At 36.8% G+C, this 26515-nt stretch overlaps 5 protein-coding genes across 14 annotated transcripts; 1 reads left to right on the top strand and 4 right to left on the bottom strand.

Annotated features, from left to right (window-relative positions):
* Positions 1–1947: 1947 nt before the first annotated feature.
* On the bottom strand, positions 1948–4000 carry LOC111484033 (DNA polymerase zeta processivity subunit-like). The gene is made up of 4 exons (XM_023130448.1): positions 3540–4000; positions 3319–3341; positions 2719–3056; positions 1948–2669 (listed from the first exon to the last, which is right to left on the bottom strand). Exons 1-3 carry the CDS (start codon positions 3733–3735, stop codon positions 2853–2855), a joined length of 423 nt encoding a protein of 140 aa, XP_022986216.1. The 5' UTR covers positions 3736–4000; the 3' UTR covers positions 1948–2669; positions 2719–2852.
* A 1460-nt stretch (positions 4001–5460) lies between these two features.
* LOC111483892 (UDP-glycosyltransferase TURAN-like) lies at positions 5461–13714 on the top strand. Of its 9 annotated transcripts, none has more exons than XM_023130269.1 (8): positions 5461–5583; positions 5684–5777; positions 11260–11354; positions 11422–11472; positions 11684–11738; positions 11901–12012; positions 12683–13193; positions 13290–13714. In XM_023130269.1, exons 1-6 carry the CDS (start codon positions 5504–5506, stop codon positions 11913–11915), a joined length of 390 nt encoding a protein of 129 aa, XP_022986037.1. In that variant the 5' UTR covers positions 5461–5503; the 3' UTR covers positions 11916–12012; positions 12683–13193; positions 13290–13714. The 9 variants fall into 9 exon arrangements, 3 of the variants coding, with proteins under 3 accessions (XP_022986037.1, XP_022986034.1, XP_022986035.1); XM_023130266.1 differs by adding an exon at positions 11024–11172 and having other exon boundaries at positions 11260–11472; XR_002718425.1 differs by having other exon boundaries at positions 5461–5777; positions 11024–11354; positions 11673–11738.
* On the bottom strand, positions 13613–17413 carry LOC111483817 (elongation factor 2). The gene is made up of 4 exons (XM_023130138.1): positions 17320–17413; positions 16901–16951; positions 16730–16817; positions 13613–16289 (listed from the first exon to the last, which is right to left on the bottom strand). The coding sequence occupies exons 2-4, from the start codon at positions 16901–16903 to the stop codon at positions 13849–13851; spliced, it is 2532 nt and encodes an 843-aa protein (XP_022985906.1). The 5' UTR covers positions 16904–16951; positions 17320–17413; the 3' UTR covers positions 13613–13848.
* A 616-nt stretch (positions 17414–18029) lies between these two features.
* LOC111483867 (post-GPI attachment to proteins factor 3-like) lies at positions 18030–22152 on the bottom strand. Of its 2 annotated transcripts, none has more exons than XM_023130234.1 (6): positions 22024–22152; positions 21436–21530; positions 19735–19996; positions 19448–19644; positions 19163–19350; positions 18030–18470 (listed from the first exon to the last, which is right to left on the bottom strand). In XM_023130234.1, exons 2-6 carry the CDS (start codon positions 21528–21530, stop codon positions 18184–18186), a joined length of 1029 nt encoding a protein of 342 aa, XP_022986002.1. In that variant the 5' UTR covers positions 22024–22152; the 3' UTR covers positions 18030–18183. The 2 variants fall into 2 exon arrangements, with proteins under 2 accessions (XP_022986002.1, XP_022986001.1); XM_023130233.1 differs by lacking the exon at positions 22024–22152 and adding an exon at positions 21632–21710.
* A 136-nt stretch (positions 22153–22288) lies between these two features.
* On the bottom strand, positions 22289–23513 carry LOC111483872 (transcription factor JUNGBRUNNEN 1-like). Its single transcript, XM_023130243.1, has 2 exons — positions 22882–23513; positions 22289–22780 (listed from the first exon to the last, which is right to left on the bottom strand). Exons 1-2 carry the CDS (start codon positions 23383–23385, stop codon positions 22370–22372), a joined length of 915 nt encoding a protein of 304 aa, XP_022986011.1. The 5' UTR covers positions 23386–23513; the 3' UTR covers positions 22289–22369.
* Between the last annotated feature and the right edge of the window lie 3002 nt (positions 23514–26515).

Below are 26515 nucleotides of genomic sequence, written 5' to 3'. Positions count from 1 at the left end.
AAAAAAAAAAAAAAAAAAAAAAAAAACTTGGTTGACAAAAAATAAAATAAAGTCGATCGTGTTGTGGTGAAGCAAAATTTGGTAGATGGTATTTCATATTATAATTAAATATATAAAAACAAAAAATTTATATTTTTCTATTAAAAAGGATTAATATCAAAATTGAGGCATTAATTAGGATTAAGAATTTGATGATGATGTAAGAGGAGTCACAAGCATTAAAACATACCTAAAATATGTAAATTATAAAATCATTGACTTTGTGGATAATAATTAAATATAAATTACATTAATAATACCCATTTGAGTGCTATAATTTTGTCACCCCATAATCATTTCCCATCCCATTAATCACTATTTAATTCTACCTAATATTATTGCCTTTTTAAATATATGATCCAATAATTTCATTGATTTGATATTTATTTATTTTTTTATTTATTTATTTATTTATTTTTATTTTTCTAAGTTATACGAACCATAATCATGCTCGACAATGATGATTAGTGTACATCTATGTTTGAAATAAGAAATTATTAAAAAATAAAAAATAAAAAATAAAAGAATTAAATTAATTTTTTCATTTTAAATTAATTTTTTTTAAAAAAATTTATTGACGTGAATTAAAAAATTTATATCTAAATAAAATTTAAAATTTAGAGATTTATTTAATATTTTAACTTGAGATTCATGCTAATATCACTCGTATGAAGTGTTTTTATATACCAAACACCATATTATTTCTACTTATGAATTTCTTTGTTTGTTTTTAATTTTCAAAAATCATACAAAAAATATATTTTTATTTTTTTATTTTTGGTATTTGATTAAAAATTTAATGTCTAAAAAAATAATAATTATTAAAAAAAAAACAAACAAACATCTCTCCCACAAATCAAATCAAATCTAAGATTTGGATTATTTTTCTTTCTTTATACAAAAATATTAGATAAATACAAATTTCATCTAGTAATATTAAAAAAAAAAAAAAACCATAATTTTGTTTTTAAATTTTCGAGTATACTAACTCAGTGAGAGAGAAAATTTGTAATTGGGATTGGAGTTGCTTACATAACGAACCTAGCTACTTAGAGTATTTGGAAAGTTTAAGGTTAAATAATTTAATGTTAAGAATCTGGGTGAGTCGTGTATTTGATTGGATGGATGGTGTTTTGATATTTTCCTATACGAAGATTCGGGCACGAGGAGTCGAGTTGTTTAATGTGGAATGATGATGAAATGAGGGGCTAATAATGAAGTAAAATGGTAGATGTTGATGTGTAAAAAGAAGTGTTGGAGATGGTGGTGGGGTTTGAGCTTTTTAGAAAGACATAATGGTGGGAGAAGATAGGAATCCCACCATGGTTGCTCCAAAAAGCAAGCAAACAAACAAACCTATGGCACCAACCAATCGCCTAGGAATCATATCTTAAACCATTTTCATGTTCTTTTCTTTACTTTTACATGAAATCTCATCACTACCTTGCTTGCTGCTTTTCACTCTCAATTCTCATCATATTGGGTGGAGTAAGTCTAAAGGTTTTTGTTTTTTTTTTTTAAAGGACATGAATTATGTACGCCCGGGTCGTTGAAATATATATATACACTCTATGCACGAAAAAGAAAAGCAAATAATTATTGTTAGAGAGCTGCTTTGAGAAAGCAACTAAGTTATATATGTGAAGTTCGGATGAAAACGTGCTTTGTGTATAGTGATCTTAATCTAATGGTTTGTGTAGTTGCAAGCCATTTATTTCAACGACATGTGAAATGAGAGATGAGGTGCATTTTGATAAAATAATGTGATGATCAGTGGATAGAGATGTGTGAAAGTTGAAAGTGACTGAATAAGAAGAAATCACGAGGTATTACGTTTGAATTAAATTAAAAAGACGAAAAGAGAGAGAAGAAATTAATGGGGGAACAAAGTTTGGTACAATCAATCAATGTAGAAAATGCATCTTATTGATTATGGAGCATTGGAGTTGGTACCATTTGGCTATGAACACTCATTATTTGGCATTTGAATTCACAACCCACTTGTATTTCTATTCTCTAATACTCAATGAACTCACAATTCCATCAATCTTTCTCTATTCAATTCCCATTTCTTTCCAACCGTTTCCCTCTTTTCTTAGTTGTTTACGAGTCTATCGATCGTATAAAGAGGGAAAAGGCGAGTTTATAGAAAAGTGTCTATGTGTAGAGTATCAAAGTTTCTCATAAAAGGACGTCTATTTGAGAAGAATTGGAAATGACTTAGGGGGGTATGGTGTCAACTCTCCATCACCATTGGGCTCAGTGGCCTAAGCAAACTACCCTATAGTACATATGTGTGTCATAGCGTGGGCGAACGTTCTAAGACAAGTGACTCGTTTATACACTTTGGCGAGGGAGGGAAGGGAAATCGGTAACTTAGGGTGTAAAAAGAGGAAAAACATGAGTAAAGGGGAGTTTGGAAAGTAAGAAAAAAAGTGAGATCTGAGAGAATTGATACTCATCTCTGATTTTCACTCATTACATCTCAGCTAAAGAAAAGGAGAGTGATTGGGATGATGAATGAAGAAGACAGGCAGAGTAGGAGCAGGCCTGACAACCCCAACTTATGATGTCTCTCATTAATCTACCAAACAAAAACTCCTTTTCCTTTTCCTTTTTCTGCTTCACATCTATCTCCAACTTACTGCCTAATAATGGACCCAACCATTCTTACATCACTTCATCACTCTTTAAATCTTCAAACTCTCATCACTTCATACATACTATGAACTAACTGTCTGCACAAGCTCTAAAATACAAGCTCAAGAAACCTTTCAACAATCTAAGCAAAGTATTTTCACAGTAATGCACATTTATTCACAAGGTTTTGGCTCAGATAAGCTAGGATGTTGTAGATATAACTGCAAGCTTAGAGGTTGGCTGTTCATGGACTTGATGGGGTGCTTACTCCTAGTTGATGCCAATGCTTGGTATTCGTTTTGAACTCTCCATAACAGTCGCCAAAGTCCACTACTAGTAAATAATGTTTCGTTTTTAAAACGTCTGCTAGGGAGAGATTTTCATACCCTTATAAAGAATGTTTTGTTCCCTCTCCAACTGATGTGGGATCTCACAATCCTTTGAGAGCCTAGCATCCTCACTGACACACCGTCTAATGTCTGGCTCTGATACCATTTGTAACAGTCCAAACCCTCCGCTAGTAAATATTGTCCACTTTGGCTCGTTACAAATCGTCGTTAACCTCACGGTTTTAAAACGTGTCTACTAAAAAGAGGTTTCTACACCTTTGTAAAAAATTCGTAAAAGAACGAGACCAACCGAGCCAAATTTAATCTTTACGTCTAATACTTACAACTACAGAACCCAATAGTTTCCTTCACTGGTTCCAATCAGAAACAACGCTCACTTTTCCTAAAACCAAGCAAGAAGTAGCCATGTGAAAGAAACAATCCACCGTTCAAGGTTGCCTTTGACAAAAGGACTTGGTATCAATTCTAAATGGCACATGGGTAGACAAGAAATTTAGGACCATCTTTAGCAGATAGAGGACAAGAATAGAAGTGAATGGTCGACCTTTTGGATGAAAGACAGTAGCCCTGAAACAGTTGAGTGGATGTAATCCTGCAGCTCAGGATGATGAGCTTTCTGCACAACCGCATTCATCAACCATCTTTTTTCAAAAGCATCTTCATATAAACCCCACCAATAATTACTCACAATTCCTATCTTTTCCATCTTTTCTTTATTTCATTAGTATCGGCATCCTTTCCCAGAAATAAAGCAGTAAATAGGATCTTAGGCAAAGAGACTAAAGAAAGAATTGCACCCAGAAGGGTAAATTCGTTTGAGGAAGACAATTGATGTAATGGCCACCTCCAAGAATTCAACTAGAATCTGAACAGTCTCCCCTGGACCTACTTTTACTCATAGCATCAAGTAACTAAAGTGTGAGATCCCACATCGATTGGAGAGGAGAATGAATCATTATTTCTAAGGGTGTGGAAACCTTGAGTAAATCTAAAGAGGACAATACCTACTAGCAGTGGATTTGGGCCGTTACAAATGCTATCAGAGCCAGACACTGGGCGATGTGCAAGCGAGGAGACTGAGTCCTGAAGGAGGTTGGACACGAAGCGATGTGCCAGCAAGGACGCTGGGCCTCGAAGGGGGATGGATTGAGGGATCCCCCATTGATTGAAGAAGGGAACGAGTGCCAGCGAAGACATTGGGCCCCAAAGGGGGTGGATTGTGAGATCCCACCTCAGTTGTGGAGGAGAACAAAGCATTCTTTATAAGGGTATGAAAACTTTTCCCTAACCGACACATTTTAAAAACCTTGAGGGAAACTCCGAAAAGAAAAGTTCAAAGAGGACAAGAAGTCTGAAAGGAAAAGCTCAAAGAGGACACTCTAAAGACAATATCTGCTAGCGGTAGGTTTCGGCTGTTGCATAAAGCAACGGGGCTGGAACAAATAAGGAAAAACCTTGAGGTGATACTTCATTGTCTCTTGAGTCCATTGGCTAGATAAGATGCCAAGTGATATGGTCTTTAAGCTAGACGATCAAATTTTCAACATAAACATGTAAGCCAATTACATAAACGGTCTGAAGCACACTTCAGTCCATTTGACAGCTCCTTATCTTCAAGCAAGTTACATGAGTGTCAAAGATGATACTACATTTCGAATGTTTGGTTAAGAACCTCCATGCGACCATGCCTAAGTGCAACGGTTTGCTGCAGCGCCAGTGCCCATTAGGATGTTCTTAACAAATATTAAGAGAATACACAATTCACAGACTTGCTCAACTGTTCATCATAATTCCAATGCTTCTAAATCCTTTCATTGCCCATCTCTTAACATCTTGTAAACTCACCGAGAGTATACCAGATGAACGTCCTGGAAGCTAAATCCTTTTCCAATTTTGAGTATCAATAAAAATCTAAAAAATAAGAATGACCCAATAAAATGCTAGTAACAATCTTCTATGAAACAGCCAATCTAAAGCAAAATGAACAATGAACAGATGTCACAGAAGAAAACTCGGAAGATTTCTTTTCCTTTTTTTATCGTTTCTTCATGAATTTAGGATGGGGAAGAAAGCTTACAAGTGTTGAAACTTACAAGACCATGGGTCGTATTTCATTAAGCTCCTGCCCTGATGTCTAGAGATGGATGCTTGGGCTGGCAAAGTGATCGTCCGGCTTCATAATCTGTAAAAGCTGCGTGCCCTTTTCAGTGTTGAAATCGGGTTTGATTCGGTTCTCCATTCATGTCCTCGGTTCAAAAATGGAAAACCGAACTTCATTCTATTTGGTTCGACTTTTTATGTTAAAGAAAAAAACCAAATAACCGAACCGAGTATTTTAAATTTAGGGACCGGCCATCGCTCTTCCTCTCGGTTGGGGTCAAAACCGACTAAATCGAACCGCGGTCACCCTAAATCTTAAACTAAACCGAACCGAGTATCATCCCATGAGGCCCAATTGAATTGCCGCGGTTTTGATGCATCGAATTTCCCACAACCAGCAACCGCCAACCAGAGAGGTGGCAGAGCAGAACTTCTTAGAGCGAGTTTTCGTAAGGTATGATTTTCTCACACACATTAGAATTTGAACATCATTGGGATTTGTTATTGCAACTGATTGATCGTGGTGAAATTCTAATGTAAATTTGTTTAAGAAGGAAAGGGAAGGGAGGTCGAGCTTGTGTGGTTGTTCTTGGTGATCTTGGTCGAAGTCCTCGTATGCAGTATCAAGCTCTTTCTCTCTCCCGCCAGGTACCGTTTCCTCAACTGCGTCTTGATTGGTGTGTATTATGTGGTTTCTTTGATTTCTATAGAGAACTTGCCAAAATTCCTATAGCGACTTGAGTAGTGATGTACAAAATTCCTTCAAAATCTGCCATGGATTTTCCGTCCTGTAACACTACTACTCAATTCGCTCGTTCAGTTTCTTATGCTTCTTTGGTTCCTTATAGTTAGAATTCATCCGCCTGCCTTCTTCGTTGGGCAGGTAAATAAATGGTTGAAAATTATGATGAATCCAACTTCTTGATTACGTCATATTTAAACAAATGACAAATGATATAATTTTTTCTGGTTTCTGGGCATTGAGAGTGTTTCTTGATGGTAAAAGCATATGATTGTGCATATGAATAAGCCATTCATAAAATGATATTTGTTTCCTTTCCTCTTCTTAACCCTAGCATAAATTGCCTCAAGATGTATTAAAGTAATGATTGTTGCTACAGGTCCAAAATATTGTCTGAGTTCATTTGCCTGCAAATAAGCAGATTATTATTTATCTGGTTTCCTCTTTTAGACTCTCAAACAGGGCCTTGACTAACTGTGTTGGCTAGGATGTACAATCATATTTTACCAGTTTTTCTGTATGTTTCAAAAGTTGTACTTCAGGGATGCAATGTTTGGTGCATGTACTTAAGAATAAGAATTGGTTTGCCCACTCCTCCCTTCCTCTCCCCCCACCTGTGGGGCGCATGTAACGTGACGATTTTTAAATTAACAGTCTACCGTTTGGCCTTTTTCCTGTAACTAGCTAATGTTGATGATTGTTGGGGAGAAGTCCCACATCGGCTAATCAAGGGGCTGATCATGAGTTTATAAGTAAGGATTCCTTCTCCATTGGTATGAGGCTTTTTGGGGAAACCAAAAGCAAAGCCATGAGAGCTTATGCTCAAAGTGGACAATATCATATCATTGTGTAGGGTCGTCAGAGCCCTACCTTTAACTTAGCCATGTCAATAGATTCTTTAAATGTCGAACAAAGAAGCTGAGAACCTCAAATTTGTAGTAAAAAGTGACTCAAGTATCAAACAAAAGGTGTACTTTGTTCGAGGGCTCCAAAGAGGAGTCGAGCCTCGATTAAGGGGAGGCTATTTGAGAGCTCTATAGTCCTCAAGGGAGGTTATTCGAGAGCTTCTTAGCCCTTAAGGGAGGCTCTATGATGTACTTTGTTCAAGGGGAGGATTGTTGGGAGAGAAGTCTCACATCGGCTTAGCCCTTAAGGGAGGCTCTATGATGTACTTTGTTCAAGGGGAGGATTGTTGGGGGAGAAGTCTCACATCGGCTAATTAAGGGGTTTATCATAGGTTTATAAATAAGGAATGTTAGGATCGCTTAACAACGCACACACTTGATCTAGATGAACACAAAAAATAGGATAGAGAAAATGCAAGGAGAATATTGGCTAAAAATTTATATTGATGACTTCAGGTATGTATGAGGTATGTAGAGTAAGAGAGAGTATGAACACAAAGAATAGGATAGAGAAAAGGCTAAAAGTTTATATTGATGACTTCAGGTATGTATGAGGTATGTAGAGTAAGAGAGAGTATGAACACAAAGAATAGGATAGAGAAAATGCAAGGAGAATATTGGCTAAAAGTTTATATTGATGACTTCAGGTATGTATGAGATATGTAGAGTAAGAGAGAATACAGAACACAAAGAATATGATAGAGAAAATGCAAGGAGAATATTGGCTAAAAGTTTATATTGATGACTTCATGTATGTATGAGGTATGTAGAGTAAGAGAGAATATGAACACAAAGAATAAGATAGAGAAAATGCAAGGAGAATATTGGCTAAAAGTTTATATTGATGACTTCAGGTATGTATGAGGTATGTAGAGTAAGAGAGAATACAGAAGTACATTTTCAAAGTTCTGCCTGATGGGATATATATATATAGTTCAGCTTATTATATATAGCTTTACCAGATATAACTATCTACCATATATAGCTTATCGTATATAGCTATTTACTATACATAGCTATTTACTATTTATGACAATTTACTTTATATGTCATTTACCATATATAGTTTTACTATGTATAATCGTTGACTAATCTATAAATAAGCGCTTCATAACCTAACAATTCTCCCACTTGGAGACTAGTCCAGTCAACCAAGAATTTCCTTCTCAAACAATCATGAGCATCTTCACTGCACTATACCAATTGAGGTTTTGCACAACCTCAATATTCCAACATCAACACATATTGTCAACATGTTTGCTGGATTTTTTACACCCTCTATCTTCTCCAAACACATCACTATCTTCCACTCACCTGAAATAGTATCGTCTTCTGTGTTTTGTCTTTAAATGATAGACCAGGTTTCTCACCAAATTTATGACACTTTGACTATCTCTATAAAGAATCTTTTCATGCTACTTCTTGCCCAATTCTTCCAGATAGTCAGTCATTCACATCGTCTTCTTTTCAGCTTCACTTATTGTCACGTACTCAGCCTTAGTACAACGTATTTTTGAAGCCTAGACATCCCATCATTCATGACTTGCTCCCACTTGGTTGTATCCTTCAACTGTAGGGCCTCATCAAAGGGCTCGGTTCCCTTTCATCAGCAACAAATAGTGTAATGAAGGTACATACATAGCTGGTTCATCTGCAACAGTCTCAGGAGTTTCTCGAGTATCTGTTACAACATCACGAGGTGATTTTTTTCGCAACTCAACTTCAACTCCCACTTGCTTCGTTGTCTTGGAACCTTTCTCCATATCTGGTTTCTCAGCAGTAGTCTCAGGAGTTTCATGAGTATCTGCTACAATATCATTAGGTGAGTTTCCCTACAACTCAAGCTCAACTCTCACTTGCTTCGTGGTCTTGGAACCTTGCTCTACATCTATATGGACCATTTCCAATTGCACTTTCTTCAATTCTTTGGTAGTCCTCGTGAAGCTAACTAGTTTATACTTGTTCACAACGCAGTTCTCACAAGGACCCATATCAACAAATTTTAGACCTTCTAAAACTCCTTTCACAGCAATCATCTTCATTCCTTTCACGCTCATATGTCCAAATCTATTGTGTCATAAACTTGAATTTGGAGCACTCTCAGCAACAACAGCTATGTTCATACACCCTACAGTGGTGTATAAGGTTCCAAATTTTGTGCCACGTGCTACCACCATAGCACCCTTCATAATCTTCCACGAACTCTTCCCTAACTTTGTTGCATAACCTGTGTTGTCCAACTGACCAATAGAGATCCGGTTCTTCTTAAGACCAGGAATATATCTGACATTCTTTAATGTCCACAAATTTTCTGTTGGAGTTTTTATGCAGACATCCCCTTTTCCTTTAATCTCCAAATCTTTGTTGTCGGCAAGATACACTTTCTTGAAATTTCCAGACTTGAAATTTCAAAACAATTCTTTATTTGGAGACGAATGAAAAGATGTACCTGAATCTAAAATCCAGGATTCAATTGTACTGTCCACACTGAGGACTAGAACATCTCCAATATCTTCTGCTGAATTTATGGAATCATCATCTCCAGATTTGTGATTCTGCTTCCTCTTTGGTCTTATACAATCTGTTCGGAAGTGACATTTTTCTCCACAATTCCAACACTTTACTTTTGGTCTATTTGGAGATTTTTCTTGGTTCTTTGATTTTGATCGCCCTTTGTTTGGGCCCTTCGATTTACTTCTTCCCTGTTGGTCAACACTGAGAGCACTACCAGATGAATTTTCAATTTCTCGTTTGCGAATACTTTCGTTGAGAACTACATCTCGAATTTCATCAAACTTCAGTTTATCATATCCTCGGGAACTGCTGATTACGGAAACAACAGTATCTCACGACTCGGGTAAAGATGACATCAAAATCAATGCTTTAATTTCATCTTTGAAATTAATTTCCACCAAACTCAGTTGACTTACGATCATATTGAATTCATTTATATGATCAACAATAAATCCACCTTCAGACATCTGTTTGAACAATCTTCGCATCAAATACATCTTGTTCATAGCTGGTGCCTTCAACAGATCTGACGTTGTCTTCTCCTTGATGATGTTGAACGCCACGGTTCTGGATAGCGTCAACCGGATCAGCCCTAAGGCTTGTCGATCCTTGAGCTCCCACTGTTCTGTGGTCATGGTATCCATCTTCACCCCCAACAGGGGTTCGTGAAGACCTTTCTGATACAGATAATCTTCAATCTGCATTTTCCAGAAACCGAAATCAGATCCATCGAACTTCTCAATTCCAATATTTGAACTTTCCATCTTCAGAGATCGTGGTGAATTTCGCCTAGCTCTGATACCAGTTGTTAGGATCGCTTAGCAACGCACACACTCGATATAGATGAATAAAAAAAAAACAGGATAGAGAAAATGCAAAAAGAATATTGGCTAAAGGTTTATATTGATGACTTCAGGTATGTATAGTAAGAGAGAATACAGAGTATACAGAAAGTACTATCTACTATATATAACTATCTACCATATATAGTTTTAGACTTTTTACTATACATAGTTATTTACTATTTATGACAATTTACTTTATGTCATTTACCATATATAGCTTTACTATGTATAACCATTGACTAAGCTATAAATAAGCATCAGGCTTCATAACCTAACAAGGAATATTGGTATGAGGCCTTTTGGTTTGTGGAGATTCGTGTTCAATAACATGGTATCAGAGCCATGCCCTTAAATTAGCCATGTCAATAGAATCCTCAAATGTCGAATAAAGAAGTGGAGGATCTCAAAAGTGTAGTCAAAAGTGACTCAAGTGTTGAACAAAGGGTGTACTTTGTTCGAGGGCTCCAGAGAAGGAGTCGAGTCTCGATTAAGGGAGACTATTTGAGGGCTCCATAGGTCTCAAGGGAGGCTCTATAGTGTACTTTTTTCGGGGAGAAGATTGTTGAGGATTGTTGGGAGAGGAGTCCTACATCGGCTAATTAAGGGGTTGATCATGAGTTTATAAGTAGGGAATAATTCTCCATTGGTATGAGGCTTTTGGGGGAAACCAAAAGCAAAGCCATGAGAGCTTATGCTCAAAGTGGACAATATCATACTATTGTAGAGATTCGTGTTCAATAACAGCTAATCTTCATTATCTTGAAATTTTCACTCATTCGAGTGTTGGGGAAATACATTTATGTTAGCATCTGCTTTTCCATTGTATTTTTGAGATTTGCTGCTTATTTCCAATTTTTACTATAACCCTTTACGAGTTTTCTTCCGCAGAATCCCCCTTCTGTTCCAACGTTAATTGCTGTAAAATGGGATAGCGTACTAAAGCGATCTGCATATATCATTGATTGGCATAATTTGGGTCATACTCTGCTTACCCTTTCCCTAGGAAGAAATAGCAATTTTGTTGCTGCATACCGCTGGTACTGAATATGATTTTCCCACTCTTTTTGTCCATTCCGTATGTGGTTGGCTGATCTATCGTTGGCTAAAGTACAATGTGATTTGAGTCTAGAATTGAAAAGCATTTTGGGAAGATGGCAGATGGCTCCTTTTGTGTCACGAAGGCAATGCAACATGAGTTGGCTGAAAACTGGGATATCAAGTAAGAGGATGAGGCTGATGGGTGGATTTATTTCCTTCTTTTTTATGTTTTCCTTTTTTATATGCAGAGCCACAGTTTTTCCACATTGCTTCACTCCAAGAAAAATGAGAAAAATGAGGTGAGTTATTGTAACAACCCAAACCCATCGCTAGCCGATATTGTCCTCTTTGAGTTTTTCCTTTCGGGATTCTCCTCAATGTTTTTAAAACACGTCAGCTAGGTAGAGGTTTCTACACCCTTATAAAGAATGTTCTCCTCTCCAATCGACGTGGGATTGGTTGCCTTTTTTTTTTTTTTTTCATTCTTTGTTCATTTTAGTTGTTTTATAGGCTGCATAATGATATAATTCCAAGTCTCATGGTCTTCAAGGTTGTGTTAGCTATGGTAAGATCTACATTTCAATAAATTTACTGTAGTTTTAGGAGAAAGTATTTTCTTATTTATCAAAAGACTCAATAATGGGTAGGTAGAGTGCACGATAAATTTCAATAATAGGTATTTCTTCATATCTAGCGAACATTCTCAGTTCAACATATTTATTAGCAGGTGCGGGAATGGTAGGCCATGAGCAGCAGTAGACGTTGTTAACAAGCCTGGTTGGCAAGGATATTTTGTTGAAGCAAAACAGATATGCAGTTGTTGTGAGCAGCACAAGCTGGTTAGGTTTTACGTTTGACCTAATTTACTAATGCTTCTTGAAGAATTGATATTTTCCATTTCTTTTTCTTGGGGATGTTCTATGTTTGTGCTTTCAATACTTTTTCTGTGTGTTTTTTTGGTCATTTGATTGTTAACGTGAGTATGATACTTTGTACTGTAACTTGTCAGGATATTAATATCTACAGAAAATTCTTTAGGCAGCCATTTAGTTGTAGATAATAATGGCATGGGTTAGCTATAAAATTAACATCTAAATGCTTATATTTGGTATGCACATTGGTTGCATTCCCAAGCATGGCATCCACGGATGTTTGGCTTTGCATGAACTGAAGTGTTCACCCAAATTATTAGGTTTCAGGATTCTCGTCCTATAGGATCCCGTATTGATACACTACAGTGTTTTAAATCAAAGTTAATCACATGTTCATGTTGAGTATATTTTGTTTGAAAGATAATGGCATTTCCGACTTGGAAGGGAAGCACTTTGAGATAGGTTTGAACCTTGGTAAGGAAGATAATTCAAACAGACCTCCAAGAGGCAAAAGATGAATATTTCTAATAGTAACATTTTACAATTAAAAAGGTTGAGACTTGTAAATTTCATTCTGAAAGCACAATGTGTTGACTTCCTGTTTTGCATCTTCAAACTCTTGTAATGTCTTTTTCAGGGCTCCAGATGAAGATTTTAGTATCCTTTAAGAATCTCCAGTCTAAGTATGACAGGCGTGTTGCTGCAATGCTTAATGAGGATGATTCAATTTGTGATAAATTTATCTGGAGTGAAATCTATGATAGGAAAGAAATATTTATATCCTAGGTTACCGTTCATAATTACTTTTTGTTGAGAATTATTGGGACTAATAAGAGAGATGATCATGAATTTATAAGTAAGGAATACAACTCTATTGGCATAGACATTTTGGGAAACCAAAAACAAAACCATGAGAGCTTAGCTCAAAGTGGACAATATCATTGGTGGAGATGGAGATATGTTACTAACACTTTTCCCTAACTCTCCTTCTGCTTGGACCTATCTAAATTAGAGACCTTCCTCTGTTTATAAAAGGTAAAGGGCCCAACAAAAAAAAAAGTATGAAGATAAGATCAGTACATTACACCTTAAGCGTGTGGCATTTCGTACAATGCGACTGTCTGCAGAGGATTACCCATTACTTCTCGGTAGTTTGTACAGCCTAAGGGTTTCCCCCCTCCTCATTTTATCTTTTGCTGACGAAGATTAATAACAATATGCATGTGTATATCATATTTGCTCAGGATCAGCAGATCTAGGCGTTTGTTTGCATATTTCTTCATCAGGCTTGGATCTTCCAATGAAGGTATGCAATAGTTCTTTAAGGGATGCTATTAAATTGAGAATCAAAGGACGCTATTTAACCATCAACATTTGCTTCCATGAATTGCTATATTTCCATCTTTGAAATTTATAAAAACTACGATCACATATTGTATTATATTTGATGGAATGAAAAATTACATATCTGATGATGAAAACAGATTTATGATAATTCAGACAATTCCGATTATATGCGCATCCACCAAAAAAAAAAAAAGAAAGAGAAACCAACAAAAATGCTTCATATTCAGAACATTGACCCACAAAACATATTTCAATAACAAAAGTACCTGAGTAGTCCATACAAACACGCAAAACGAAAAATAAAAACAGTCGAAAAAGAAAAAGAAAAAAACATCTCCAAAAAGATGGGCTTTCGTCCTATACGATGATAAGATAAAAATAGGGAACTAATTAGAGAACCTCTCCGCCTGCGGATTCATAAGGTTGTGTTGAAAATTCAACCAAACGAGTGATGATTTAAAGCTTGTCTTCGAACTCCGACAATGGAGTCATCTGCTCCTTCAATCCCTTCCTCTTACGGATATCAGCAACCAACTGCGCAGCTTGGGAGCCACTTTCTAATGGATCTGAGGACATCATGTCCCAATGGTCAAACACACACTGAGGGAAAGCCTGGCCAGAAGTTGCAGCTCTCAGAGTGCTCGAGAATCCGAACGACTCAATGACAGGGAGATATGCCTTGATGTTGTAGAGAGGGGTACCGGGCCTCTGCATTTCCTCGAACACATGTCCACGCTTCTGGTTAAGAACACTGTAAATACCTCCCAAAGCTTGCTCCGGGGCCTGAATTTCCACCAGGTACACTGGCTCAAGAAGTCTGGGTTTGGCTGTCAACTGAGATGCGTAAATTACCCTCCTAGCTGTGGGAATAACTTGACCACCTCCTCTGTGGATGGCATCAGCATGAAGAACCACATCACACACTTCAAAACAGATGCCTCTCATGTTTTCTTCAGACAACGCACCTTCTTTAGACGCCCATTGGAAACCTGCCACCACGGAGTCCTTGATTTCATTCAGGTATTGAACTCCCTTACACATATCAACCACCATGTTGGGGCCAGTAGTCTCAGGACCAAAGCACCAAATCTTCTTCGCGAGATCCTTGTCCCAACCAAACTCCTCCGCCAAAATTTTAGACCGAATTTTAGGATCATCTCGTGGGCCTATGCGACCATCGTCAATAGCCTCTGCCAGTCCTTCCTCCATGGGTCGTGCTTCCATGTATAGACGATTGTGTTTGTTGGGGGATTTGCTCATCACTGTGCGGCATGACCTCTCAAGGACAGTTTCACGGAAAGAGACAACAGGGTCAGATTTTATGATCTCAGCTCCACCCATGAAGTCGTCTTGCAAATCCTTCAGACAGATCTCAAGATGCAGCTCTCCAGCACCAGCAACAATGTGCTCACCAGATTCCTCCATGGAACACACGACCATAGGGTCTGACTTTGCCAGACGTTTAAGGCCTTCCACAAGCTTGGGAAGATCAGATGCCACCTTGCACTGAACAGCCACACGCACAACAGGAGATACAGAAAATTTCATGGCTCGAATTGGATGAGCATCTACTTCCTTCTCATTTGTCAGAGTAGCATTCTTGGTGATAAATTGATCCAACCCAACCATGGCAACCGTATTACCACAAGGCACATCCTCCACTGTTTCTTGCCTCTTTCCCATCCAAATGACAGTTCTCTGGACACTCTTCACATACAAGTCTTTCTTCTCTCCAGGGACATAGTTTGGACCCATGATTCTAACTTTCAAACCAGTTGAAACCTTCCCAGAGAAGACACGACCGAAGGCAAAGAACCTGCCCTTGTCCGATGCAGGAATCATCTTTGATACATAAAGCATAAGAGGTCCCTCGGGATCACAATTTCTGATGGCACTAGCATAAGCATCGTCTAGTGGACCTTCATACAAATTCTCAACACGATACTTTTGTGCCGTGGCCGGGGAAGGGAGATGAAAGATCATCATTTCCAAGAGAGCACTGCTTGCTGGTAGCCATGTTTGCATCACTCGCTTCATCAATGCTTTACCCATCAGATCCTTCTCTTCAGATTTCATGACAACTCCAAGCTTCTGCAACATAGGCCATAGCTTGTCCTTCTGGTCATTCATGCAAGTAGCAATAATCTGCTTGATAGGTTCATAGCAGAACTGAACAAATCCACGCTTGCATGTTGCAGATCCAGTGTTCTTGCTGGTCCATTTCTTGGTGGCAGGGTCGAAGAAGTTCTCGCCCCAAAGCCTCTCCATCATTTTTGACTCATCCACTCCAAATTTAGAGGCGTACATCTTTGCAAAGTTGGTCAGGGTGAAAGCCCAACCGTGCAAACCAGCAGAGAAAGCAACTGTTCCCTTCTCAGGGTACACTTGCACATCACCAAGAAGTGGATCCTCGTATGTAGCCATGATCACATTAGCATTCTCAATAACTCTCTGGAAGGTCTGGTAAGCCTCTTCGCCATCTACTTGAAGCTCAAGGAAGCACCTGTCCATCTTGTTAACAGTCAACACAGGTCGAATCCTCTCTCCCAACGCCTGACGAAGCACTGTCTCCGTTTGGACACAAACACCTTCAACACAATCCACCACCACAAGGGCACCATCGGTAATACGTAGAGCAGCTGTAACCTCAGACGAGAAGTCGACGTGCCCAGGCGAATCGATAAGATTGATAAGGTACTCATTTCCATTCCTCTCTCCCTTATAACTCTTCAATGATTCATCAGACATTTCGTAGTAGAGGGAGATTCCAGTCGACTTGATGGTGATACCCCGTTCTGCCTCATCTTGTCGGGTATCTGTCATCCGAACATCACCCGCAACTTCTTGAGCAATGATACCGGCAGCAGCCACAAGAGAATCTGTAAGAGTGGACTTCCCTGAAATGAAAAAAAGATGAATGTAAGATTAAGAAAATTATCATTTATAATACAGAATCGGCTCATGACAGCTTAATAAGATGAGATGAGTCCAGGGTTTAGACCGTACACCATGAAAACTTTAAGAAACAAAATATTTAAAATAATTAAAACAGAAGGTTTAAAAAACAATAGAAAGGACATAAAATGTTTTAAATAGGTTTCGAACGCACCCCAAAGTATCTTCTAAAAACAAAGGGTTGGTGGAAAAGCAACCTAGTAATGATCTAGATATAATCATGAGTAAACATGTCACTAAACACCCAGCAAAAAAATTCCATTACCAAGTTCACCATATCATATTAAAGCTCTGGCAAGAAAAACCAATAAATAAACATAACAAAAATGATTGCCAGAGAAGATAATTCCTGACGAATTCGATGTAAAGATAAATATAATACCATGATCGACATGAGCAATAACAGACATGTTACGAATGTTATGCTTGTAGTCCATAATCCTACGAAGCTCCTCGGCTGTAAACTTCACCTGTTGACCCAAAAACACAAAAAAAGTTAAATCGAGTCATAACCAAAATTACGAAGAGGAAAAGTAACAGGAAGGGAACTAACCATCTTGACAAGTCTTCAAATTTCACAACGTCCGAAAAATAAGATTGTTAGCTGTCAACGATAAGACGCAATGTTAAAAACGATCAGATCAATCGAACAATGAGTCAGATAGCATAATCACACCACACATAAATCTACGGATCATCTAGCTAGCTCGTCTGCTAAAATAACATTAAAATATACATCCCTAATCCAAACATCCAAACATCCAAACATAATCATCATTTCATAACATATCTTTGATTACAATCCGTGGTAAGTCTTTCAATAATTAAATTCATCAAACATTATAAACTTGGCAAACAGATCTTACAAGTGCCCACAAAAACAATCTCAGACGAAAGACGACAACAAAAGAAATCAAATCAAAGATGCGATGGAATAAGGTGCGAGATGAATTAGATGAAGAAGAAAAATACCTGAAAGAAATGGAGGGAGAGCAAACGAAAGCGCGCTCCCTTAAGCCTCCACAAACGTGTATAGGCACTGGGAAATGGAGAACTTTGCGAGGCCGAAGAAAATGAGGTGATAATGGGACATATATATATCGCTTCAGTACAGAGTTTCCTTTTCCGACCTCTAGGGTTTGCTATTTGGGCTGGGCCTGGTGGATGTGCCTGGCCCATTTAGATCATGATTTGGGCTGAAATTTCCATTTTTAACCCTTGTTCACACCTGTTATTTCAGTTTTGCCCTACTTCGCTGGTAATTTGTTTTTAAATAGGTTAGAATTATAAATTTTGTTAATTATGCTATTATTCTTTGAATTTACCCTATTTAAATAATAACTATGCAAACCGAATATTCTTACTATAAATATATCTTCAACCCATATTTAAAAAAATTATATATATTTTCTAAATAATAATAAACAACGATGTAAATATTATTACTTTTTAAAAGCAAACTTACTCATTACCATATGAAAAGAACATTGTGATATAAGGAAATACAGTTCAAAATTTTCAGAATAGTCTTTAATTAATTCTAAAATAAAAACTTGGCCTAACCATTGATAGCTGTGAATCCATCTTTAACGCATTCAAACAAAAATATATATATATATATATATATATATATATATATATATATATATATATGTGTGTGTAAAAGACCAAGAACCAATATCTGGTACAATACAGGCTTCTCAGCCTCGTTCTCCTAAAAACTGCAACATTTGTTATACAACAACGCCTGATCTTTCTTTTCCAGTTTCAAATGAATGGAAGGGAAGGGGAACAGACTGTAAGCTCCTGTAACACCCCTATCAAACAAGAACAGGCTTACTTGGCCTTCTTGAGAAGATTGGAGGTCTGAAACTCAGCATCATCTCTGATGAAACTCCACCACACACAGGTCAGAGGGATGGTTGTGGCGTGCCACAGAGCATGAGCATCTACGAGCCCTTCATATGGTGGAAAATCATAGATTTCCAGTAGTAATGCTAGCCCACCGCCCACAACCACCATCCACACTTTCCACCGGGAAGGATGGTGGGTGACACCGGCCCAGATTGCCCAGATCAGAAGTTGAGACAACCCCATGGTAACACAGACAATCATGTTCCACCCTACAGAATGTCACAAGTTTTTGGTTAATTCTCATGACCCAGATATTAAACTCATATTCAGCCTTTGATTTCCACCTTCACAACTCTGCCCTTACTTACAAACCATACTCATCCCACATTGATCGGAGAGGAGAACGAAACGTTGCTCATAAGAGTGTGGAAACCTCTCCCTAGTAGACGCACACATGGCTTGCATGAAGAAAAAAGGATGTGGTAAACTTGATAAACTAACTAGAGAGTATGAGAAATTGTATTATAACATTGCTTGTAACCGCTCAAGCCCACCACTAACAAATATTGTTTGATTTGGCCCGTTACGTATCGCCGTTAGCTTCACGGTTTTTAAAACGCGTCTGTTAGGGAGAGGTTTCCACACCCTTACGAGGAATGCTTCGTTTCCCTCTTTAACCGATGTGGGATCTCACAATCCACCATCTTTAGGAGCCCAACGTCCTCATACTATTTGTAGCACCCCAAGCCCACCACTAACAGATATTGTCGGATTTAGCCCGTTTACGTATCGCCGTCAGCCTACGGGTTTTAAAACGTGTCTACTAGGGAGAAGTTTCCACACCCTAAAAATGAATGTTTTGTTCCCCTCTCTAACCGATGTGGGATCTCACATTGCTATATTGGTTCGATATCTCGGAGCCTAGCAGTGCAGTAAGGGGTAAAAAAAGAGTAACAATTACCATAATCAAGTTCGTAAAAGTTGATGTATAAGATATGCGTAAGTGCAAAAGCAAGCAAAGGAGCTGCAACCATGACTCTGGTAGCCTCATGCCTCGCATTGAAACTTCTTAGAATTGCTAGAATGAGTGAAAACCCAAGTAATGCCACAGCAGATGAGTAATCTAATTTCTCTGTCAGAACCACATCACTGCACTTCAATGGCATGTAATAACAATCAGGGCGTGCTATAAAGATATAAACAGGTGATTTGCAACAATTGATGAAGACAGAATTCGAAGGCTCACCGACTGTGGAAAACAGCACTCCAAAACCAAGAGTTGATTGCAAAGAGTGCATAAATGTGCCACAAACTGGCAAATTCATAATGTGCCTTCCTGTCTTGTCTCAAAGGTAACTTATAATATAGAAGGATAAAAAAGGACAGCCAGCCATGAAAATGCATTGAAAGGTTCAGAGCAGAGAATGCTACAGAAACGGGTTCCTGTGCAAATAATGCACAAACAATACTCATAAATATGAACAGGTATCATTTCAATCCCAAATTCATACTCAGCAATTTGATAAAACAAACCTGGATTCCATATATACGCTTGAAGGGCCATTTGCCATGATATTTAACAGGATGATAGCCAAGTGCTTCTCTTTCGCCCTCTCGTTTGACCATGCAATGGTAACGGCAATCACTTTGGCAGTCCCATTGCTTCCACCTTATGTAAAGTGGTTCTTGCATATACCATGGCTGATCAACAGAAACGCCATCTGAAGAGAATTTGCACTGAGGAAAGCATTGCTGATCAATGCATCCTGTTTCTTCACAGTGTTTTATGCAAGTCCTGCAAGTGAATACAAAATTGAATGAATCACTGAAATAATGAAAGAGTTACTATCCATGAATATAAACAAAGATGAGCGAGATTAAGATGAGCGAGATTTTAGGAACAAACAATCACAAAAACTGATACATCTAACCTCTATGCACAAGAATGCACTAAAAGAAACCTTGGATCCACAAAAATTAGCCACTGCATTGATAAGATTGAATACCAAGTCCATGGAACACTACAGAATCTTTGCAGATGAAGAGATGTCAAAGGAGCTGCTTACTTCTCAAAAAGATCCTCCTATGTCTGTATAAACGCTGGTTTATCAAGAAAAGCACTTCGGATTGTTGATTCATCGCCATAGATGGCTTAGAATCAATAGTTCATTATCTAATGGATTTTTTCATACTAATATTCCACCGAATGTTATCGGTATTTATCAAATCTGTTTCTATCTAATGGAACACTATTGAATCAAATGACAAAAACATTGTTGAGAAAAAAATGGCTTTTTCCGGATGAAATGAAAATTGGATTCATGTAATAAGAGAAAGGTTTCCCATTCCTTAGCCGGAAAAATATGTGGCCATGAAATAGGGATTAAGTGGAACAAAATTGACTAGGAATTTCTTCCATATTTTGGACCATGACCGGTTGTTTTACGTATATTGTAAAATGCAGTATGCGACGAAATGATGAAAAGGGCTATATTTGCTCAAGAATTGGGAGTTCCTATCGTAATACATGACTACTTAACAAATGGATTCACGGAAAATACTAGCTTGACTCAATATTGCCGAGATAATGGTCTATTTCTTCCTGACTCAGATATTACCTTCCATTAGCCAGTCCCTTAACAAACAAAACTAGAAAAAAAAAAAGGTACTATAAAAACTCTATGACATTAGCTTAGCATCATTTAAATTTCTTTACACAACCAGAATTAAAACAGGAGTAGGCAACATGAATGGTGATATCACTGAATGCAAAAGGAATACCGAGATTACAATTGGAGGGAAAAAACTGGGTATTCATAAAACCAAGGGAACTATATCATATGTATTTTGGACTATTGATGTAACAGCTCAAAATCCACCGCCACTAGCATCTGCTAGGGAGAGGTTTCCATACTCTTATAAGGAATGTTTCGTTCTCCTCTCCACCCCCCTTGGAGGCCTGCGTTATCTCTGGTACGCCGCCCGATGTCTGACTTTGATACCATTTGTAACAGCCTAAGCCCATAGCTAGCAAATATTGTCCTTTTTGAGCTTTCCCTTTCGAACTACCTTTCAAGGTTTAAAGTTTATCTACTAGGGAGAGGTTTCCACACCCTTATAAAGGATGTTTCGTTCTCTTCTCAAATCGATGGGATTTCACAATTGAGGTCTCCAGTCTTCACTAATTGAATAAATCTGAAGAATATGCAAAGAAAATTAAGACAAAAGTGGTACCTGTATTGTAGGTCAATATCGCCAGCACTAGCGTTCAAGCCAATCACGAACCATGCCAACACCCCTAGCAAGACACACCAAGAGAACTCCTTCATCTGTCCAGAAATTGATCAGATATTAGAGACATCCAAATGGCTTCCAGAATTAAGCCCCGACAAGAACCACGACATTTAGGAAAGAACCCATTGATAGACACAGTGGGCATCAATTCTTTTCAGCACTACCCACTTCCACATCGGCACGTTAGGAAGCGAAAGATCTGCAACACTCCAAAGCTTATTTGAGCCCCAAAGTAACAGAAAATGAAAACAACAAATGAATATAATTAAGAACAAAAAGAAACGAGCTGATGCCATAAAAGATCGTTCGAGAAATCCTAGAAGAAGCACAATCATTCATACAGATCAAGTCCTACGCACGGGTCAATTTCCAATCAAATCTAACCCAGAAATTCATCAATCAATCACCATATGAGTTCAACATGGATCAATGTAAAAGTCAGCTCGGAAAGTGGCAGATTAGATGAATCGAGTGAATCAGATTTCAAACAGAAACCCCCCCAAGGAAGTGGGAAATAAGCCATCATACCTTATCGGCAACCGAGAGGGGAAATCAGGCGTTTCGGCTGAAGACTGAAGCTCCAACAATGGCGAAAACACTCGGGAATATCAATCTTTCTCTTCCCATTTGTTTATTCATTAAAAAAAATAATAATAAATAATCGTCTCCAATTTACTGATAATCTTAGTATATTAATATCTCTATAAAATACATTTCAAATCTAAATTATAATAATAATATAAAATTGAATTAAAAAAATCAATTGGGTAAAATGAAATTTCCATTGAAATAAAAATAGGCTAAAAGTTGAATTACAATGGGTTGGCTTTACATTTTCATATTATAAACACTAAACTGAACTTAAAATTCATATTCATGAATCAAGATCAGATTCCAAAATTGATTTCAGCTCTTCCCATTTCTCATATCCAAACAAATCAGTGGCATCCTCATCAAAATCCGAGAAGCTCGACGACGGCGATACGTTTGCCAACGAATTACGCTTGCCCGACGGCTGCTGTTCACTCCGGCTGCAAAAATTCCTCATGGATTGGCCGCCGTGCGTCATCTGACTCTGATCGGAAAAACTGATAAACGAATAGTCAGAGGAAAAACTTATGTAGCTACTCTGTTCATTGGCGTCGGAATATCTATTGCTCGTTGCTCTAATGTTCATATTTTCCAGAGCTCTGTTTTTGGCCGCCGGAACCTCCCTCCAGTTCGGTGCAGTGGGTTTTCTGGTCGAGATATTCCGTTTGAATATACGACACAAAGTCCAAATTTCCTGGGAAAATCAGAGGAAAGAATAAGTTTTGAGTGATACCCATTTTTTAATTTCGTCAATTTTACAAGCTTTACAAATTGATTCATATGTTTAATGCTTACAGCTTCATCGAGGCTGGCAGAGGAAGAAGAAGAAGAAGAGGAAGAAGAAGGAGAAGGGAGACGAAATTCATTCATCATCCACTGCGTTTTAGTGGCTTTACCGGCGCTTCCACGGTAATAAACAAGCGTCTTCTTCAACCCAACAAGAACAGAGAGATCATGATAAATGGGCTTATCAATTCCAGTGGCTTTCCAAAACCCAGATCCCGTTACCCTGTTTGGCCTCGCACTGTTCTTATACTTCCTCCCACGTTTGCAGAAAAAGTACCATTCTTTCTCCCCCAATGCATTACGAGGAAGATCCCAGGGGCTGTGTTTATAGATGTCGATTTGTTTGATGAGTTCGAGGGGAAGGGGGTTGTTGTGGACCTTGCGGCGGAGGTAGAAGCTCACGAGCTCTTCATCAGTCGGGTGAAATCGGAACCCTGGAAGATGGGATTGGGAGTTGTCGTCGTCGTCATCGTTCATGGCTATGTCGGGGAACTGTGAGGGACTGCCCGCCATTGTTGTTACTGGGCTCGAGGCTGGAGGAGAATTGGGGGAAGGTCTTTTTTTTTGTTTGCTATATTATAGGGAGAGGCCTTTGAATATTGAAGGTCAAGTCTTAGGCCTCTGATTGCTCAAAGAGTGTGTGGGAGAGATAGAAGAAGGTTTGACCTTGTTTTTCTTTCATCGCCCAAGACTTAGTTTTTTTGGAAAAAAAAAAAAAAAAAAAAAACTCTAATATTATAAGGAATAAGGAATATTTAGTTACCCGTGACATCTAACAATTCACTAACAAACCACTTTCTTAGAAGTTTACGTCCCTAGCACACCAACAAATGTCTTACTCTTATACAATTTGTAACAATTATTTATGCCTACTATTAGTAGTTATTGTCTGCTTTGTCATATTAGTCATTGGCCTCAGGGCTTTAGAACCCATGTTCTAAGGAAACAGTCTTATAGGGAGAGATTTCTACTCATCCTAAGAATATGAAGGGAAGGTTAATTAAAATTTAAGTTATTTTATTTATTATTGTTTAAATATTTTGAAGACAGCCTTATTACTAAAACTACATTAAAAAAATATAAAAAAGAGAAAAAAATCTAGAAATTATTGAAGAGTTAAAATTTAAGTTTTCAAAGTCAAAAATAATGTGCTTCCTCCTCACAAATAAGTGTGATTTTCAAAGTGGAATCCCTTGATGGCTTGGGTATTGTATTACTCATCAAAAGTCAAACAAATTATTTTTATAATTTCAAACTTAATATAAAAATCATCGAGAAATAAATACACGGATAAAACATGTTAAGAATGAGAAATAGAAAGAGAATTGGAATCCGAGGTATTGTATTCTAGTTGATATTCATAAGCTTAAATAGGATACAAGCTAGCAATTAATGCGTACAAATGAGAAAAATAAAATAAAATATACGATAAATCAAAGGATAAATAAAGAATATCAAGATATAATATCTAAGATATATTCAATAAATAATATATACTCTTGGATTGAATATACGGGTCCTTTAAAAATTCTTCTAGTTTCAGCCGATTGTACGGTTTGTTCTTCATTTGTTTAAAGAAAATTGTTTTAACGGTCGTATCAATTTTACCCAGCTATTTGGTACATGCGGAGGATTGGGATTGGTTATTATAGCAAAATTGAAATAGAAACATATTTAATTGTATTGTTTACATTTTTTTTGATTTCCATGTTTTTCAAATAAGTGATAATAATAAATTAATTAATAAGTGACATAGAGAAATTTGATGTTGCCAAGTCAAAGAATATCAAACACATTGACGTGACCACGTTTAAAGTTGGTTTGAATTTATTATAAAAAATAAATATACATTAATATTTTGAGTGGCATTTATAAGTTTTGACCATCCCTATATTAAAGTCATAAAGTCTCCAAAATGTCACATTTTTTTTTAAATTTCATTAGGAATTGACAGGACACCTTTAAATAAAGCTTCCTCATTTAAGTGTAATAGAATTTAATATATATATATATATATATACTTATATTTATATAATCATAGGTGCTTAATACTAAAAAAAAAATTATTATCATTAATTCGAAAGAAAATGGTTAATAATCCATTTTAAAAATATGATTAAATTTTTAAGCGTATTTAAAAAATATCTTTGAAATTTTAAAAATTTCATGTTTAAAATTTTATTAATATGTTTAGAAAATATTCAATAAATTTTAAGAGTAGGGTTAAAAAAATTCAATATATGAGACAAATCATCTCAATTATCTATAAATAATTATCTATAAAAGTTTTGTTATTACTTTAGAGGGTTTAGGAGGATTATTTGTTTATTTTTTTAAATATTTAAGGATGTTAATAAAAAAAAAAATTTAAAATTTAAAAATATTTGTAAGAATTTACCAATACTTTAAATATTTAAAATATGTATTAGACTTTGACTAAATTAAAATTAAGAGAATTAATTAAAAGGATTTTAATGGAAACAGTTAAAAGGATTAGGAATTTAAAAAAAAAAACACATTTATATGTTTGCTTTTGTTTTTGTTTTTATATTTAAATATTTATTAGACTTTGGATAAATTGAAATTAAAATTAAGAGGATTTTAATGGAAACGTTTAAATGGATTAGGAAAAAAAAGGAAAAAAAAAACACATTTATATTTTTGCTTTTGTTTTTCTTTTTAATTAATTAATTATTATTTTTTTTTTGAAATATGAGATATCATATACAACCTCTCTAATCCTTAATATTTGAACAAGACTAAGATATAATTTTTTTAAAACCAAAAAGAAACCTATGACAAAGGGCATTGGAAAGTCAACGTGTACTATCAAAATCCAAATTTGTCTCTGGTCAAAATTTCCTTGGTCATAAGTTTGTCTCTATATTTCATCGAGAAGGGCGTTCGGGAGGCTTCCAAACCCTGTTGTGGGCTTGGAAATCGTCGGTATTCTCAATTGATGTACTCCGAAAGCTCTACCATCTATTAGAATAATTGATTGAAAGAAGGCTTCTTTCCTGATTTGCCACTTTAGCCTAAAATAGAAGAAAGTTCTACTCGTCAATCAATCTCACTTACATAACTAATTCAAACCCTAATGGTTGACCATATTCAATAGTCAAACTCGCGAAATTCTTCTCTAATTAAAAAAAGACATGGTTTCAAAGCATGAGAATCTATTCAAAGCATGTGTTGTATGAACAAAAATATATATGGTTTAGGATGGGATGATAATAGATTATATGGATAATCACCCAAGTCGTAGAGATTTAGAATATTATATGGTAATTGGCCGGCAGGGTTTTGGGCTACATTGTTTTTCTAATCAAGCCAAAATCAGCCACTTTATGTCGGGAAGTTGTCTAAATTTACCAAACATACTCCAATAAACTAACATTTTATATAATTCAGGTACAACAATGTTGATGTCTTTGGGATGTTCTAAATTAGTCTTTCAATGTGTTTGTAGTGGCTATAATGAAACGGATGATCTTGAAACGAATACAACAAGAAATGTTTCGTCTCCCTCTTCCATCGACGTGAGATCTCCTAATCTACTCTCGTAGGAGCCTACGACCAATGTCTGGCTATGATATCATACGTAACTGTTCAAGCTCACGATTAGTCTCATAATTTTTAAAAT

Source organism: Cucurbita maxima, unplaced genomic scaffold, assembly GCF_002738345.1.
Source record: "Cucurbita maxima cultivar Rimu unplaced genomic scaffold, Cmax_1.0 Cma_Scf00009, whole genome shotgun sequence".
In the NCBI taxonomy this organism is placed as follows: Eukaryota; Viridiplantae; Streptophyta; class Magnoliopsida; order Cucurbitales; family Cucurbitaceae; genus Cucurbita; species Cucurbita maxima.
This window is presented reverse-complemented; position numbering and strand designations above follow the sequence as displayed.